This window comes from Salmo salar, chromosome 06 (genome assembly GCF_965601325.2).
Source record: "Salmo salar chromosome 06, fSalSal1, whole genome shotgun sequence".
NCBI classification, from domain to species: Eukaryota; Metazoa; Chordata; class Actinopteri; order Salmoniformes; family Salmonidae; genus Salmo; species Salmo salar.
In genome coordinates this window covers 39655365-39668126 of record NC_138296.1, presented here as the reverse complement: position 1 = coordinate 39668126, position 12762 = coordinate 39655365, and the positions used below count along the sequence as shown (strand labels likewise).

Here is a 12762-nt window from a genome sequence, read left to right as displayed (position 1 = left end):
GTCGACCGCCGAACACCGCCCGAACAAGGAGAGGGACCGACTTCGGCGGAAGTCGTGACAGTACCCCCCCGACGCGCGGCTCCAGCAGCGCATCGACACCGACCTCGAGGACGACCCGGAGGGCAAGGCGCAGGGCGATCCAGATGGAGACGGTGGAACTCTTGCAGCATTGAAAGATCCAACACGTCCTCCACCGGAACCCAGCATCTCTCCTCCGGACCATACCCCTCCCAGTCCACGAGGTACTGAAGGCCCCTCACCGACGTCTCGAATCCAGTATGGAACGAACGAAGTATGCCGGGGCCCCCTCGATGTCCAGAGGGGGCGGAGGGGGCGGAGGAACCTCCCGCACCTCAGACTCCTGGAGCGGGCCAGCCACCACCGGCCTGAGGAGAGACACATGGAACGAGGGGTTAATACAGTAATCGGGGGGAAGCTGTAACCTATAACAAACCTCGTTCACTCTCCTCAGGACTTTAAATGGCCCCACAAACCACGGACCCAGCTTCCGACAGGGCAGGCGGAGGGGCAGGTTTTGGGTCGAGAGCCAGAGCCGGTCCCCAGGTGCGAATACCGGGGCCTCACTACGCTGACGGTCTGCGCCAACTTTTTGCCGCAGCACGGCGCACTGAAGGTGGACATGTCTCCTCCGCGCGCCGGAACCAGTCGTCCACCGCAGGAGCCTCGGTCTGACTCTGATGCCAAGGAGGCAGAACCGGCTGATACCCCAATACACACTGGAAGGGAGAGAGGTTAGTGGAGGAGTGGCGGAGCGAGTTCTGGGCCATCTCTGCCCAGGGCACGAACGCTGCCCACTCCCCCGGCCGGTCCTGGCAATAAGACCTCAGAAACCTACCCACATCCTGGTTAACTCTCTCCACCTGCCCGTAACTCTCGGGGTGAATACCTGAGGTAAGGCTGACCGAGACCCCCAGACATTCCATGAACGCCCTCCAGAACCTCGACGTGAACTAGGGACCCCGATCAGACACTATATCCTCAGGCACCCCGTAGTGCCGGAAGACGTGTGTAAACAGGGCCTCCGCAGTCTGTAGGGCCGTAGGGAGACCGGGCAAAGGGAGGAGATGACAGGACTTGAAAAATTATCCACAACGACCAGGATCGTGGTGTTACCCTGTGAAGAAGGAAGATCGGTCAGGAAATCTACCGACAGGTGCGACCACGGCCGTTGTGGAACGGGTAAGGGTTGTAACTTACCTCTGGGCAGGTGCCTGGGAGCCTTACACTGGGCGCACACCGAGCAGGAGGAACCATAAACCCTCACATCCTTGGCCAAAGTGTGCCACCAGTACTTCCCAGTAAGACAGCGCACCGTCCGACCGATCCCAGGATAACCAGAGGAGGGTGACGTGTGGGCCCAATAGATCAGCTGGTCGCGGACAGCAGACGGAACGTACAGACACCCAGCTGGACACTGGAGAGGAGCGGGCTCTGCACGTAACACCTGCTCAATGTCCGCGTCCAGCTCCCACACTACCGGCGCCACCAGGCAAGAGGCGGGGAGTATGGGAGTGAGATCCATGGGCCGCTCCTCTGTGTCATACAGCCGGGACAATGCGTCTGCCTTAACGTTCTGGGAGCCTAGTCTATAGGAAAGGGTAAACACAAAACGGGTGAAAAACATGGCCCACCTTGCCTGGCGAGGGTTCAGTCTCCTCGCCGCCCGGATGTACTCCAGATTGCGGTGGTCAGTCCAGATGAGAAAAGGGTGTCTAGCCCCCTCAAGCCAATGTCTCCACGCCTTCAAGGCCTTGACGACAGCCAACAGCTCCCGGTCCCCCGCATCATAGTTACGCTCCACTGGGCTGAGCTTCTTCGAGAAGAAGGCACAGGGGCGGAGTTTCGGTGGCGTACCCGAGCACTGAGAGAGCACAGCTCCTATGCCAGCCTCGGACGCATCCACCTCCACTATGAACGCCAAAAAGAGGGATCAGGATGGGCCAACACGGGAGCCGAGGTAAACAGAGCTCTCAGGTGACTAAAAGCCCTGTCCGCCTCAGCTGACCACTGCAAGCGCACCAGGCCCCCCTTCAGCAGTGAGGTAATAGGAGCTGCTACCTGACCAAAACCCCGGATAAACCTCCACTAGTAGTTGGCAAACCCTAAGAACCGCTGCACCTCCTTTACCATGGTGGGAGTCGGCCAATTACGCACGGCTGCAATGCGGTCACTCTCCATCTCCACCCCTGAAGTGGAAATGCGATACCCTAGGAAGGAGATGGACTGTTGGAAGAACAGGCATTTCTCAGCCTTGACGTACAGGTCATGCTCCCACAGGCGATCAAGCACTCTGCGCACCAGGGGCACATGCTCAGCGCGTGTAGCGGAGTATATCAAAATGTCATCAATATACAGTGCCTTGCGAAAGTTTTCGGCCCCCTTGAACTTTCCGACCTTTTGCCACATTTCAGGCTTCAAACATAAAGATATAAAACTGTAATTTTTTGTGAAGAATCAACAACAAGTGGGACACAATCAAGAAGTGGAACGAAATTTAGTGGATATTTCAAACTTTTTTAACAAATAAAAAACTGAAAAATTGGGCGTGCAAAATTATTCAGCCCCCTTAAGTTAATACTTTGTAGCGCCACCTTTTGCTGTGATTACAGCTGTAAGTCGCTTGGGGTATGTCTCTATCAGTTTTGCACATTGAGAGACTGACATTTTTGCCCATTCCTCCTTGCAAAACAGCTCGAGCTCAGTGAGGTTGGATGGAGAGCGTTTGTGAACAGCAGTTTTCAGTTCTTTCCACAGATTCTCGATTGGATTCAGGTCTGGACTTTGACTTGGCCATTCTAACACCTGGATATGTTTATTTGTGAACCATTCCATTGTAGATTTTGCTTTATGTTTTGGATCATTGTCTTGTTGGAAGACAAATCTCCGTCCCAGTCTCAGGTCTTTTGCAGACTCCATCAGGTTTTCTTCCAGAATGGTCCTGTATTTGGCTCCATCCATCTTCCCATCAATTTTAACCATCTTCCCTGCCCCTGCTGAAGAAAAGCAGGCCCAAACCATGATGCTGCCACCACCATGTTTGACAGTGGGGATGGTGTTCAGGGTGATGAGCTGTGTTGCTTTTACCCCAAACATAACGTTTTGCATTGTTGCCAAAAAGTTTGATTTTGGTTTCATCTGACCAGAGCACCTTCTTCCACATGTTTGGTGTGTCTCCCAGGTGGCTAGTGGCAAACTTTAAACAACACTTTTTATGGATATCTTTAAGAAATGGCTTTCTTCTTGCCACTCTTCCATAAAGGCCAGATTTGTGCAGTATACGACTGATTGTTGTCCTATGGACAGAGTCTCCCACCTCAGCTGTAGATCTCTGCAGTTCATCCAGAGTGATCATGGGCCTCTTGGCTGCATCTCTGATCAGTCTTCTCCTTGTATGAGCTAAAAGTTTAGAGGGACGGCCGGGTCTTCGTAGATTTGCAGTGGTCTGATACTCCTTCCATTTCAATATTATCGCTTGCACAGTGCTCCTTGGGATGTTTAAAGCTTGGGAAATCTTTTTGTATCCAAATCCGGCTTTAAACTTCTCCACAACAGTATCTCGGACCTGCCTGGTGTGTTCCTTGTTCTTCATGATGCTCTCTGCGCTTTAAACGGACCTCTGAGACTATCACAGAGCAGGTGCATTTATACGGAGACTTGATTACACACAGGTGGATTATATTTATCATCATTAGTCATTTAGGTCAACATTGGATCATTCAGAGATCCTCACTGAACTTCTGGAGAGAGTTTGCTACACTGAAAGTAAAGGGGCTGAATAATTTTGCACGCCCAATTTTTCAGTTTTTCATTTCTTAAAAAAGTTTGAAATATCCAATACATTTTGTTCCACTTCATAATTGTGTCCCACTTGTTGTTGATTCTTCACAAAAAATTACAGTTTTATATCTTTATGTTTGAAGCCTGAAATGTGGCAAAAGGTTGAAAAGTTCAAGGGAGCCGAATACTTTCGCAAGGCACTGTACACCACTACACCCTGCCCATGCAGGTCCCTGAAAACCTAATCTACAAAGGCTTGGAAGACTGATGGCGCATTCATCAACCCATACTGCATGACGAGGTACTCATAGTGCCCAGAGGTGGTACTGAAAGCCGTCTCCCTCTCGGATACGCACCAGGTTGTAAGCGCTCCTGAGATCTAGTTTGGTGAAGAAGCGCACCCCGTGCATTGACTCTATCGCTGTGGCTATGAGCGGTAGCGGGTAACTATACCTCACAGTGATCTGATTCAGACCCCGATAGTCAATACACGGGCGAGGACCTCCCTCCTTCTTCTTCACAAAAAATAAACTCGAGGAGGCGGGTGAAGTGGAGGACCGAATGTACCCTGACGCAGGGATTCGGAGACATATGTTTCCATAGCCTCCGTCTCCGCTTGTGAGAGGGGATACACGTGACTCCTGGGAAGTGCAGCGTCTACCAGGAGATCTATCACACAATCGTCCCGTTGATGAGGTGGTAATTGAGTCGCCTTCTTTTTGGAGAAGGCGAGAGCCAAATCAGCATATTCAGGGGGAATGCGCTGAAACCCCTAAACACCTACCTGAGCACTCCCGCGACCACCCCGTGAGAGCCCTCTGTGGCCAAGAAACAGTGGGGTTATGACAAGCTAACCAGGGTAGGCCCAGCACCACGGGAAACGCAGGAGTCAATAAGGAAGAGACTAATTCTCTCAGTATGACCCCCTGCGTCACCATGCCCAAAGGCACGGTGACCTCCCTAATTAACCCTGACCCTAATGGTCGACTAACACAAACATCTGTGCAACAGAGGACTCTGGGTGAGAATCTCCACCCCTGAAGTGGAAATGCGATACCCTAGGAAGGAGATGGACTCTTGGAAGAACAGGCATTTCTCAGCCTTGACGTACAGGTCATGCTCCCACAGTCGACCGCCGAACACCGCCCGAACAAGGAGAGGGACCGACTTCGGCGGAAGTCGTGACACTTACAAGCCTTTTATTTAAAATGTTTAAAGTAAGTAAGGAAATATTTGTTAAAACGAAGTAAATAAAAGTAACACAATACAATAACAATAGCGAGGCTATATACAGGGGGTACCGGTACCGAGTCAATGTGCGGGGGTACAGGTTAGTCGAGGTAATTGAGGTAATATGTACATGTAGGTAGGGGTAAAGTGACCATGCATAGATAATAAACAACGAGTAGCAGCAGCATGAAAAAGGGGTCAATGCAAATATTCCAGGTGGCCATTTGATTAACTGTCTAGCAGTCTTATGGCTTGGGGTAGAAGCTGTTAAGGAGCCTTTTGGACCTAGATTTGGCACTCCGGTACAGTTTGTCGTGTGGTAGCAGAGAGAACAGTCTATGACTTGGGTGGCTGGAGTCTTTGATCATTTTTAGGGCCTTCCTCTGATATCGCCTGGATGGCAGGAAGCTTGGCCCCAGTGATGTACTGGGCCGTACACACTACCCTCTGTAGCGCCTTGCGGTCGGATGCCGAGCAGTTGCCATACCAAGCAGTGATGTAACCAGTCAGGATGCTCTCGATGGTGCACCTGTAGAACGTTTTGAGGATCTGAGGACCCATGCCAAATCTTTTCAGTCTCCTGAGGGGGAATAGGCATTGTTGTGCGCTTTTCACAACTGTCTTGGTGTGTTTGGACCATGATAGTTTGTTGGTGATGTGGACATCAAGGAACTTGAAGCACTCGACCCGCTCCACTACAACCCTGTTGATGTGAATGGGCCCCCCTTTTCCTGTAGTCCACGATCAGCTCCTTTGTCTTTCTCATGTTGAGGGAGAGGTTGTTGTCCTAGCACCACACTGCCAGGTCTGTGATCCCTTCCCTATAGGCTGTCTCATCGTTGTCGGTGATCAGGCCTACCACCATTGTGTCATTGGCAAACTTAACGGCTTCGTAGACATGCAGGACTCCATGTCCACAAAGCCGTGGGTGAACAGGGAGTAAAGGACTGGACTAAGCACGCATCCCTGAGGGGCCCCTGTGTTGAGGATCAGCGTGGCAGATGTGTTGTTGCCTACCCTTACCACCTGGGGCAGTCCGTCAGGAAGTCCCGGATCCAGTTGCAGAGGGAAGTGTTAAGTCTCAGGGTCCTTAGCTTAGTGATGAGCTTTGAGGTGGTGCAGCATTCTCATGAAGGTGTTTCTTTTGTCCAGGTGGGAAAGGGCAATGAGGAGTGCAACTGTTAAGGGAATTTTCAATTCCAATAATGCATTTAATCTTTAACCAATTCACCTAGGTTTGTAAGACCCTGGGTTCACTAATAATTGGGCAAAGTCTCAGATTTTATAAAAAAGGTTCACAGATCTTTATTCATGAGAGCTCTAAAGTAAAAAATGAGGACCCAGTCCTTTAATAATACACACACATTCCTATCTTTAGACCACCCCCTGCTCAAACAACCAGTACTTTTCCACTAACCACAAAGAACCATTGTAAGGGCTGTCTTCAGGAATGGACCAAAATGCAGCGGAGTTAGTATTCATCTTTCAATTTAATTAGAAAGAACACTATAACAAACAAAACAAGGAAACTGACAGCCAACAGTCCTGTCAGGTGCAAACACACTAAACAAGAAACAATTACCCACAAAACCCAAAGGAAAAACATGCTCCTTATGTGTGACTCCCAATCAACCACAACCCTCTACAGCTGTGCTTGATTGGAAGTCACACGGCCAAAATCAATGAAACAATAAAAAACACACACTCCCTTCTGCCACGTCCTGACCCAACTACACCCTCTACTGGTCAGGACGTGACAGTACCCCCCCCCCCAAGGTGCAGACCCCGGGATGCACCTAAAAAAAGAACACACAAGAAAATCCCCAACAAAAAGGAACACCTAAACAATAAGGGAGGGAAGGGAGGGAGGGTGGCTGCCGTCACCGACGGCACTGTGCTACACCCTCCCTCCCCAACCCACCTATCCTGGAGGTGGCTCAGGTGCAGGACGTGGACCTCGCTCCACCTTCGGCGTCGCCCACTTTGGTGGCGCCGATAGTTGCGCCGGGCAGACGGGCCACTCGGGCTGACCCTGGCAGACAGACCACTCGGGCTGGGCCGGAGGACCGGAGGGCCACTCGGGCTGGGCCGGAGGGCAGGAGGGCCCCTCGGGCTGGGCCGGAGGGCAGGAGGGCCCCTCGGGCTGGAGGGCAGGAGGGCCCCTCGGGCTGAGCCGGAGAGCAGGAGGGCCCCTCGGGCTGAGCCGGAGAGCAGGAGGGCCCCTCGGGCTGAGCCGGAGAGCAGGAGGGCCCCTCGGGCTGAGCCAGAGAGCAGGAGGGCCCCTCGGGCTGAGCCGGAGAGCAGGAGGGCCCCTCGGGCTGGGCCGGAGGGCAGGAGGGCCCCTCGGGCTGGGCCGGAGGGCAGGAGGGCCCCTCGGGCTGGGCCGGAGGGCAGGAGGGCCCCTCGGGCTGGGCCGGAGGGCAGGAGGGCCCCTCGGGCTGGGCCGGAGGGCAGGAGGGCCCCTCGGACTGGGCCGGAGAGCAGGAGGGCCCCTCGGGCTGGGCCGGGGGACAGGAGGGCCCCTCGGGCTGATCCTGACAGGCAGGGCACCCTGGCAGATCCGGGCAGGCGGGCACCTCTGGCAGAACCGGGCAGTCTGGCCACCCTGGCAGAACCGGGCAGTCTGGCCACCCTGGCAGTTCAGGGCAGTCTGGCCACCCTGGCAGTTCAGGGCAGTCTGGCCACCCTGGCAGTTCAGGGCAGTCTGGCCACCCTGGCAGTTCAGGGCAGTCTGGCCACTCCGGCAGTTCAGGGCAGTCTGGCCACTCCGGCAGTTCAGGGCAGTCTGGCCACTCCGGCAGTTCAGGGCAGTCTGGCCACTCCGGCAGTTCAGGGCAGTCTGGCCACTCCGGCAGTTCAGCGCAGTCTGACCTCTCTGGCGACTGTTGACTGGCGGCCAGCTCTGACGACTGTTGACTGGCGGGCAGCTCTGACGACTGTTGACTGGCGGGCAGCTCTGACGACTGTTGACTGGCGGGCAGCTCTGACGACTGTTGACTGGCGGGCAGCTCTGACGACTGTTGACTGGCGGGCAGCTCTGACGACTGTTGACTGGCAGGCAGCTCTGGTGATGGTTGACTGGCGGGCAGCACTGACGACTGTTGACTGGCGGGCAGCTCTGGTGACTGTTGACTGGCGAGGCTGGGTTGACACACTAGACTCCTGATGCGTGGGGCTGGTATAGGACGTGCCAGCCTGGAGACACGCACCTCCATGCTAGTGCGTCTGGCGGGAAACACCGGACCGAAAGGGCGCGCTGGCGGTCTTGATTGTAGGGTTGGAATCCCCCCTTCCGGCTCGATGCTCCCCTTGCCCTGGCACCTGCGGGGCGCTGGTACTGGGCGAACTGGGCTGTGCGTCCGTATAGGCGAGATGGTGCATACCTCAGCGTAACATGGCGCCCTCCACCTCCTATGCACCTCCCTGTAGTCACGGATAGCTGGCTTACGGCACCATAAATGTTGTCACATTCTTCAAGGCTTTCACCTCCCCTCCCCCGTTGGGACCCTCTTGGTTTGAAACCCTCTAATGATTTTCTATTATCTACTCTACAACTTCACTCTGTTTACATCCCGACTAAAGAATATAACATCATAGTATTACAATACTAACAGATCTACCCACATCCTGGTTTTATCTTCTCATAATTCTCAAACATTTCACACTATCCTACAATTTCAGAGTGGAACATTTAAGCCATTATTCTAACACATACAAATTATTCTAACAGCAATAGAGATGGCGTCATCTGTGGATCTGTTGGGGCAGTGTGCAAATTGTACTGGGTCTAGGGTTTCTGGGATAATGGAGTTGATATGAGCCATGACCAGCCTTTCAAAGCACTTCATGGCTACAGACGCGAGTGCAACGGGGCGGTAGTCATTTAGGCAGGTTACCTTGGCATTTTTGGGCACAGGGACTATGGTGGTCTGCTTGAAACATGTAGGTATTACAGACTTGGTCAGTGAATGTCAGTGAAGACACTTGCCATTTAGTCAGCGCATGCGTTGAGTACGTAACCTGGTAATCCATCTGGCCCTGCGGCCTTGTGAATATTGACCTGTTTAAAGGTCTTACTCACATCGGCTAAGGAGAGTGTGATCACACAGTCATCCGGAACAGCTGGTGCTCTAATGCATGGTTCAGGGTTGCTTGGCTCAGAGCGAGCATAGAAGGCATTAAGCTCGTCTGGTAGGCTTGCATCGCTGGGCATCTAGCGGTTTGGTTTCCCTTTGTAATCCGTAATAGTTTGCAAGCCCTGCAACCTACGACAAGCGTCAGAGCCGGTGTAGTAGGATTCAATCTTAGTCCTGTATTGACCCTTTGCCTGTTTGATGGTTCGTCGGAGGCAGTGGTGGAAAAAGTACTCAATTGTCATACTTGAGTAAAAGTAAAGATACCTTATTAGAAAATGACTCAAGTGAAATTGAAAGTCACCCAGTAAAATACTACTTGAGTAAAAGTCTATAAGTATTTTAAATATACTTAAGCATCAAAATAAATGTAATTGCAAAAATATACTTAACTTCTCTAGGGCCGGCGGGACGAAATCGTCCCACCTACGTAACAGCCAGTGGAATCCTGTGGCGCGTTATTCAAATACCTTAGAAATGCTATTACTTCAATTTCTCAAACATATGACTATTTTACACCATTTTAAAGACAAGACTCTCGTTAATCTAACCACACTGTCCGATTTCAAAAAGGCTTTACAACGAAAGCAAAACATTAGATTATGTCAGCAGAGTACCCAGCCAGAAATAATCAGACACCCATTTTTCAAGCTAGCATATAATGTCACAAAAACCCAGAAGACAGCTAAATGCAGCACTAACCTTTGATGATCTTCATCAGATGACACACCTAGGACATTATGTTATACAATACATGCATGTTTTGTTCAATCAAGTTCATATTTATATCAAAAACCAGCTTTTTACATTAGCATGTGACGTTCAGAACTAGCAAACTTCCGGTGAATTTACTAAATTACTCACGATTAACGTTCACAAAAAGCATAACAATTATTTTAAGAATTATAGATACAGAACTCCTCTATGCACTCGATATGTCCGATTTTAAAATAGCTTTTCGGTGAAAGCACATTTTGCAATATTCGAAGTAGATAGCCCGGCATCACAGGGCTAGCTATTTAGACACCCAGCAAGTTTAGCACTCACCAAAGTCAGATTTACTATAAGAAAAATGTTATTACCTTTGGTGTTCTTCGTCAGAATGCACTCCCAGGACTTCTACTTCAATAACAAATGTTGGTTTGGTCCCAAATAATCCATTGTTATATCCAAATAGCGGCGTTTTGTTTGTGCGTTCAAGACACTATCCGAAAGGGTAAAGAAGGGTGACGAGCATGGCGCATTTCGTGACCAAAAAAATCTAAATATTCCATTACCGTACTTCGAATCCATTTTTATGCCATTTTTCTCGTAAAAAAAGCGATAATATTCCGACCGGGAATCTGCATTTAGGTAAACAGACGAAAGAAAATAAAGCATGGGGTCGACTCGGGCACGCGCCTAAGCCCATTGTCCTCTGATCGGCCACTTGCCAAAAGCGATAATGTGTTTCAGCCAGAGGCTGCCTCGATATCATTCAGCTTTTTCCCGGGCTCTGAGAGCCTATGGGAGCCGTAGGAAGTGTCACGTTACAGCAAAGATCCTTAGTCTTCAATAAAAAGAGCCAAGATGAACAACAACTTGTCAGACAGGCCACTTCCCATATAGAATCCTCTCAGGTTTTTGCCTGCCATATGAGTTCTGTTATACTCACAGACACCATTCAAACAGTTTTAGAAACTTTAGGGTGTTTTCTATCCAAAGCCAATAATTATATGCATATTCTAGTTACTGGGCAGGAGTAGTAACCAGATTAAATCGGGTACGTTTTTTATCCGGCCGTGTCAATACTGCCCCCTACCCCCAACAGGTTAAGTATCAAAAGTAAAAGTATAAATCATTTCAAATTGCTTATATTAAGCACATTTATTTATGGATAGCCAGGATAGGCACACATAAATAAATAGGCACACACCAACACTCTGACATAATTTTCAAACAAAAGGTGTGTTTAGTGAATCTGCTAGATCAGAGGTAGTAAGGAAGACCAGGATTGTTCTCTTGATAAATGTGTTAATTGGACCATTATCCTGCACTGCTAATCATTCAAAATGTAAAAAGTACTTTTTGGTGCCAGGGAAATGTATGGTGTAAAAAGTACATTATTTTCTTTAGGAATGTAGTGAAGTAAAATTAAAAGTAGTTTAAAACATAAAAATATAAATAGTAAATTATAGTACAGGCATCCCAAAAATTAACTTTAGTGTGGCTCAGTTGGTAGAGCATGGTGTTTGCAATGCCAGGGTTGTGGGTTCGATTCCCACGGGGGGCCAGTACAAAAAAAATGCATGAAATGGTATGAAATGTATCTATTCACTACTGTAAGTCGCTCTGGATAAGAGCGTCTGCTAAATGACTAAAATGTAGTACTTTAAAGTATTTTTACTTAAATACTTTACACCACTGGTCGGAGGGCATAACGGGGTTTCTTATAAATGTCCAGATTAGTGTCTCGAAAGCGGCAGCTCTAGCCTTTAGCTCAGTGCGGATGTAGCCTGTAATCCATGGCTTCTGGTTGGGATATGTACGTACGGCCACTGTGAGGATGATGTCTCGATGCACTTATTGATGAAGCTTGTGAATGATGTTGTATCCTCCTCAATGCCATCGGATGAATCCTGGAACATATTCCAGTCTGTGCTAGCAAAACAGTTCTGTAGTTCAGAATCCTTGTCATCTGACCACTTCCGTATTGAGCGAGTCACTGGTACTTCCTGCTTGAGTTTTGCTTGTAAGCAGGAATCAGGAGGATAGAATTATGGTCAGATTGACGAAATGGAGGACGAGGGAGAGCTTTGTACACGTCTCTGTGGGTGGAGTAAAGTTGCACATGTGACATGCTGGTAGAAATGAGGTACACCCACCCAGCCATAGTACCCAGTTAGCAGCACCCCTGGGCCGCTGTGCTGTTTGTTTACAAAACAAAGGAGTTGCCCTTTCCTGTACTGTAGGGCTGCAAGCCTCACCCCAAACAACTGGAAACAAACACACGTTTCCATACTCCACTCCAATAGGCTAGCCCCCACGCGGCTGCTCAAGTTTTTTGAGCAGAACTGTTTGCAGAGCTCCTGAATCCTGAAATGTTCTCATGACATAATTATTTAATTTGCAAAATGTAAACAGGCGATTGAGTAAAGATACTCCCTTCAGTGTTTCTCAATTACACGCACACATGCTTTTTTAAAACGTTATTATTTAGTTATGCAAGGTATCAGTGTTGTGTTGGCTGCATTCTGTGCATTATGTGCGCTCGCGATCTATGCAGGCATGAGAGGGTTAAACTGAGGAACATCGCAACCACTCCCAAGACTTGCTGCTGCTAGGCAGTGGCTTAACCTGTACTGTAGAGTACCTGACAAGGCATGGAGGGCGTGAGTGTACAGTGTGGAATAGCGAGGTGAATACTGTACTTTAAAACTGGATAAAGGGAAAACTGAAGTCTGTAACTTCTAAACGATGTCTTTGAAGGATAGTCTACTCTACATTGAGCCTGGGATTAACCAAACAAACTTTAAACAGGTAATTTGTCCTTTTTATGGTCGATGATGGCTCCATTTGTTGCTTAGATTTGGATTGAGGTTTTGGTCTGATTAAATAGGAT

The 12762-nt window shown here is 49.6% G+C and overlaps 1 protein-coding gene across 4 annotated transcripts in view; it reads left to right on the top strand.

Moving 5' to 3' along the window:
* Positions 1-12762, top strand: part of LOC106607181 (rho GTPase-activating protein 27) — a 46608-nt gene that overhangs the window by 17846 nt on the left and 16000 nt on the right. The window contains exon 1 of one of the 4 annotated variants that reach the window (XM_014203869.3): positions 12494-12680. The exons of the other annotated variants lie outside the window; for them this stretch is intronic. Within the exon in view, the coding sequence (XP_014059344.3) occupies positions 12618-12680 (63 nt within the window). The 5' untranslated portion in view covers positions 12494-12617. Of the gene's footprint in view, positions 1-12493; positions 12681-12762 lie in introns of those variants that run through there. 4 annotated transcript variants of the gene reach the window in all.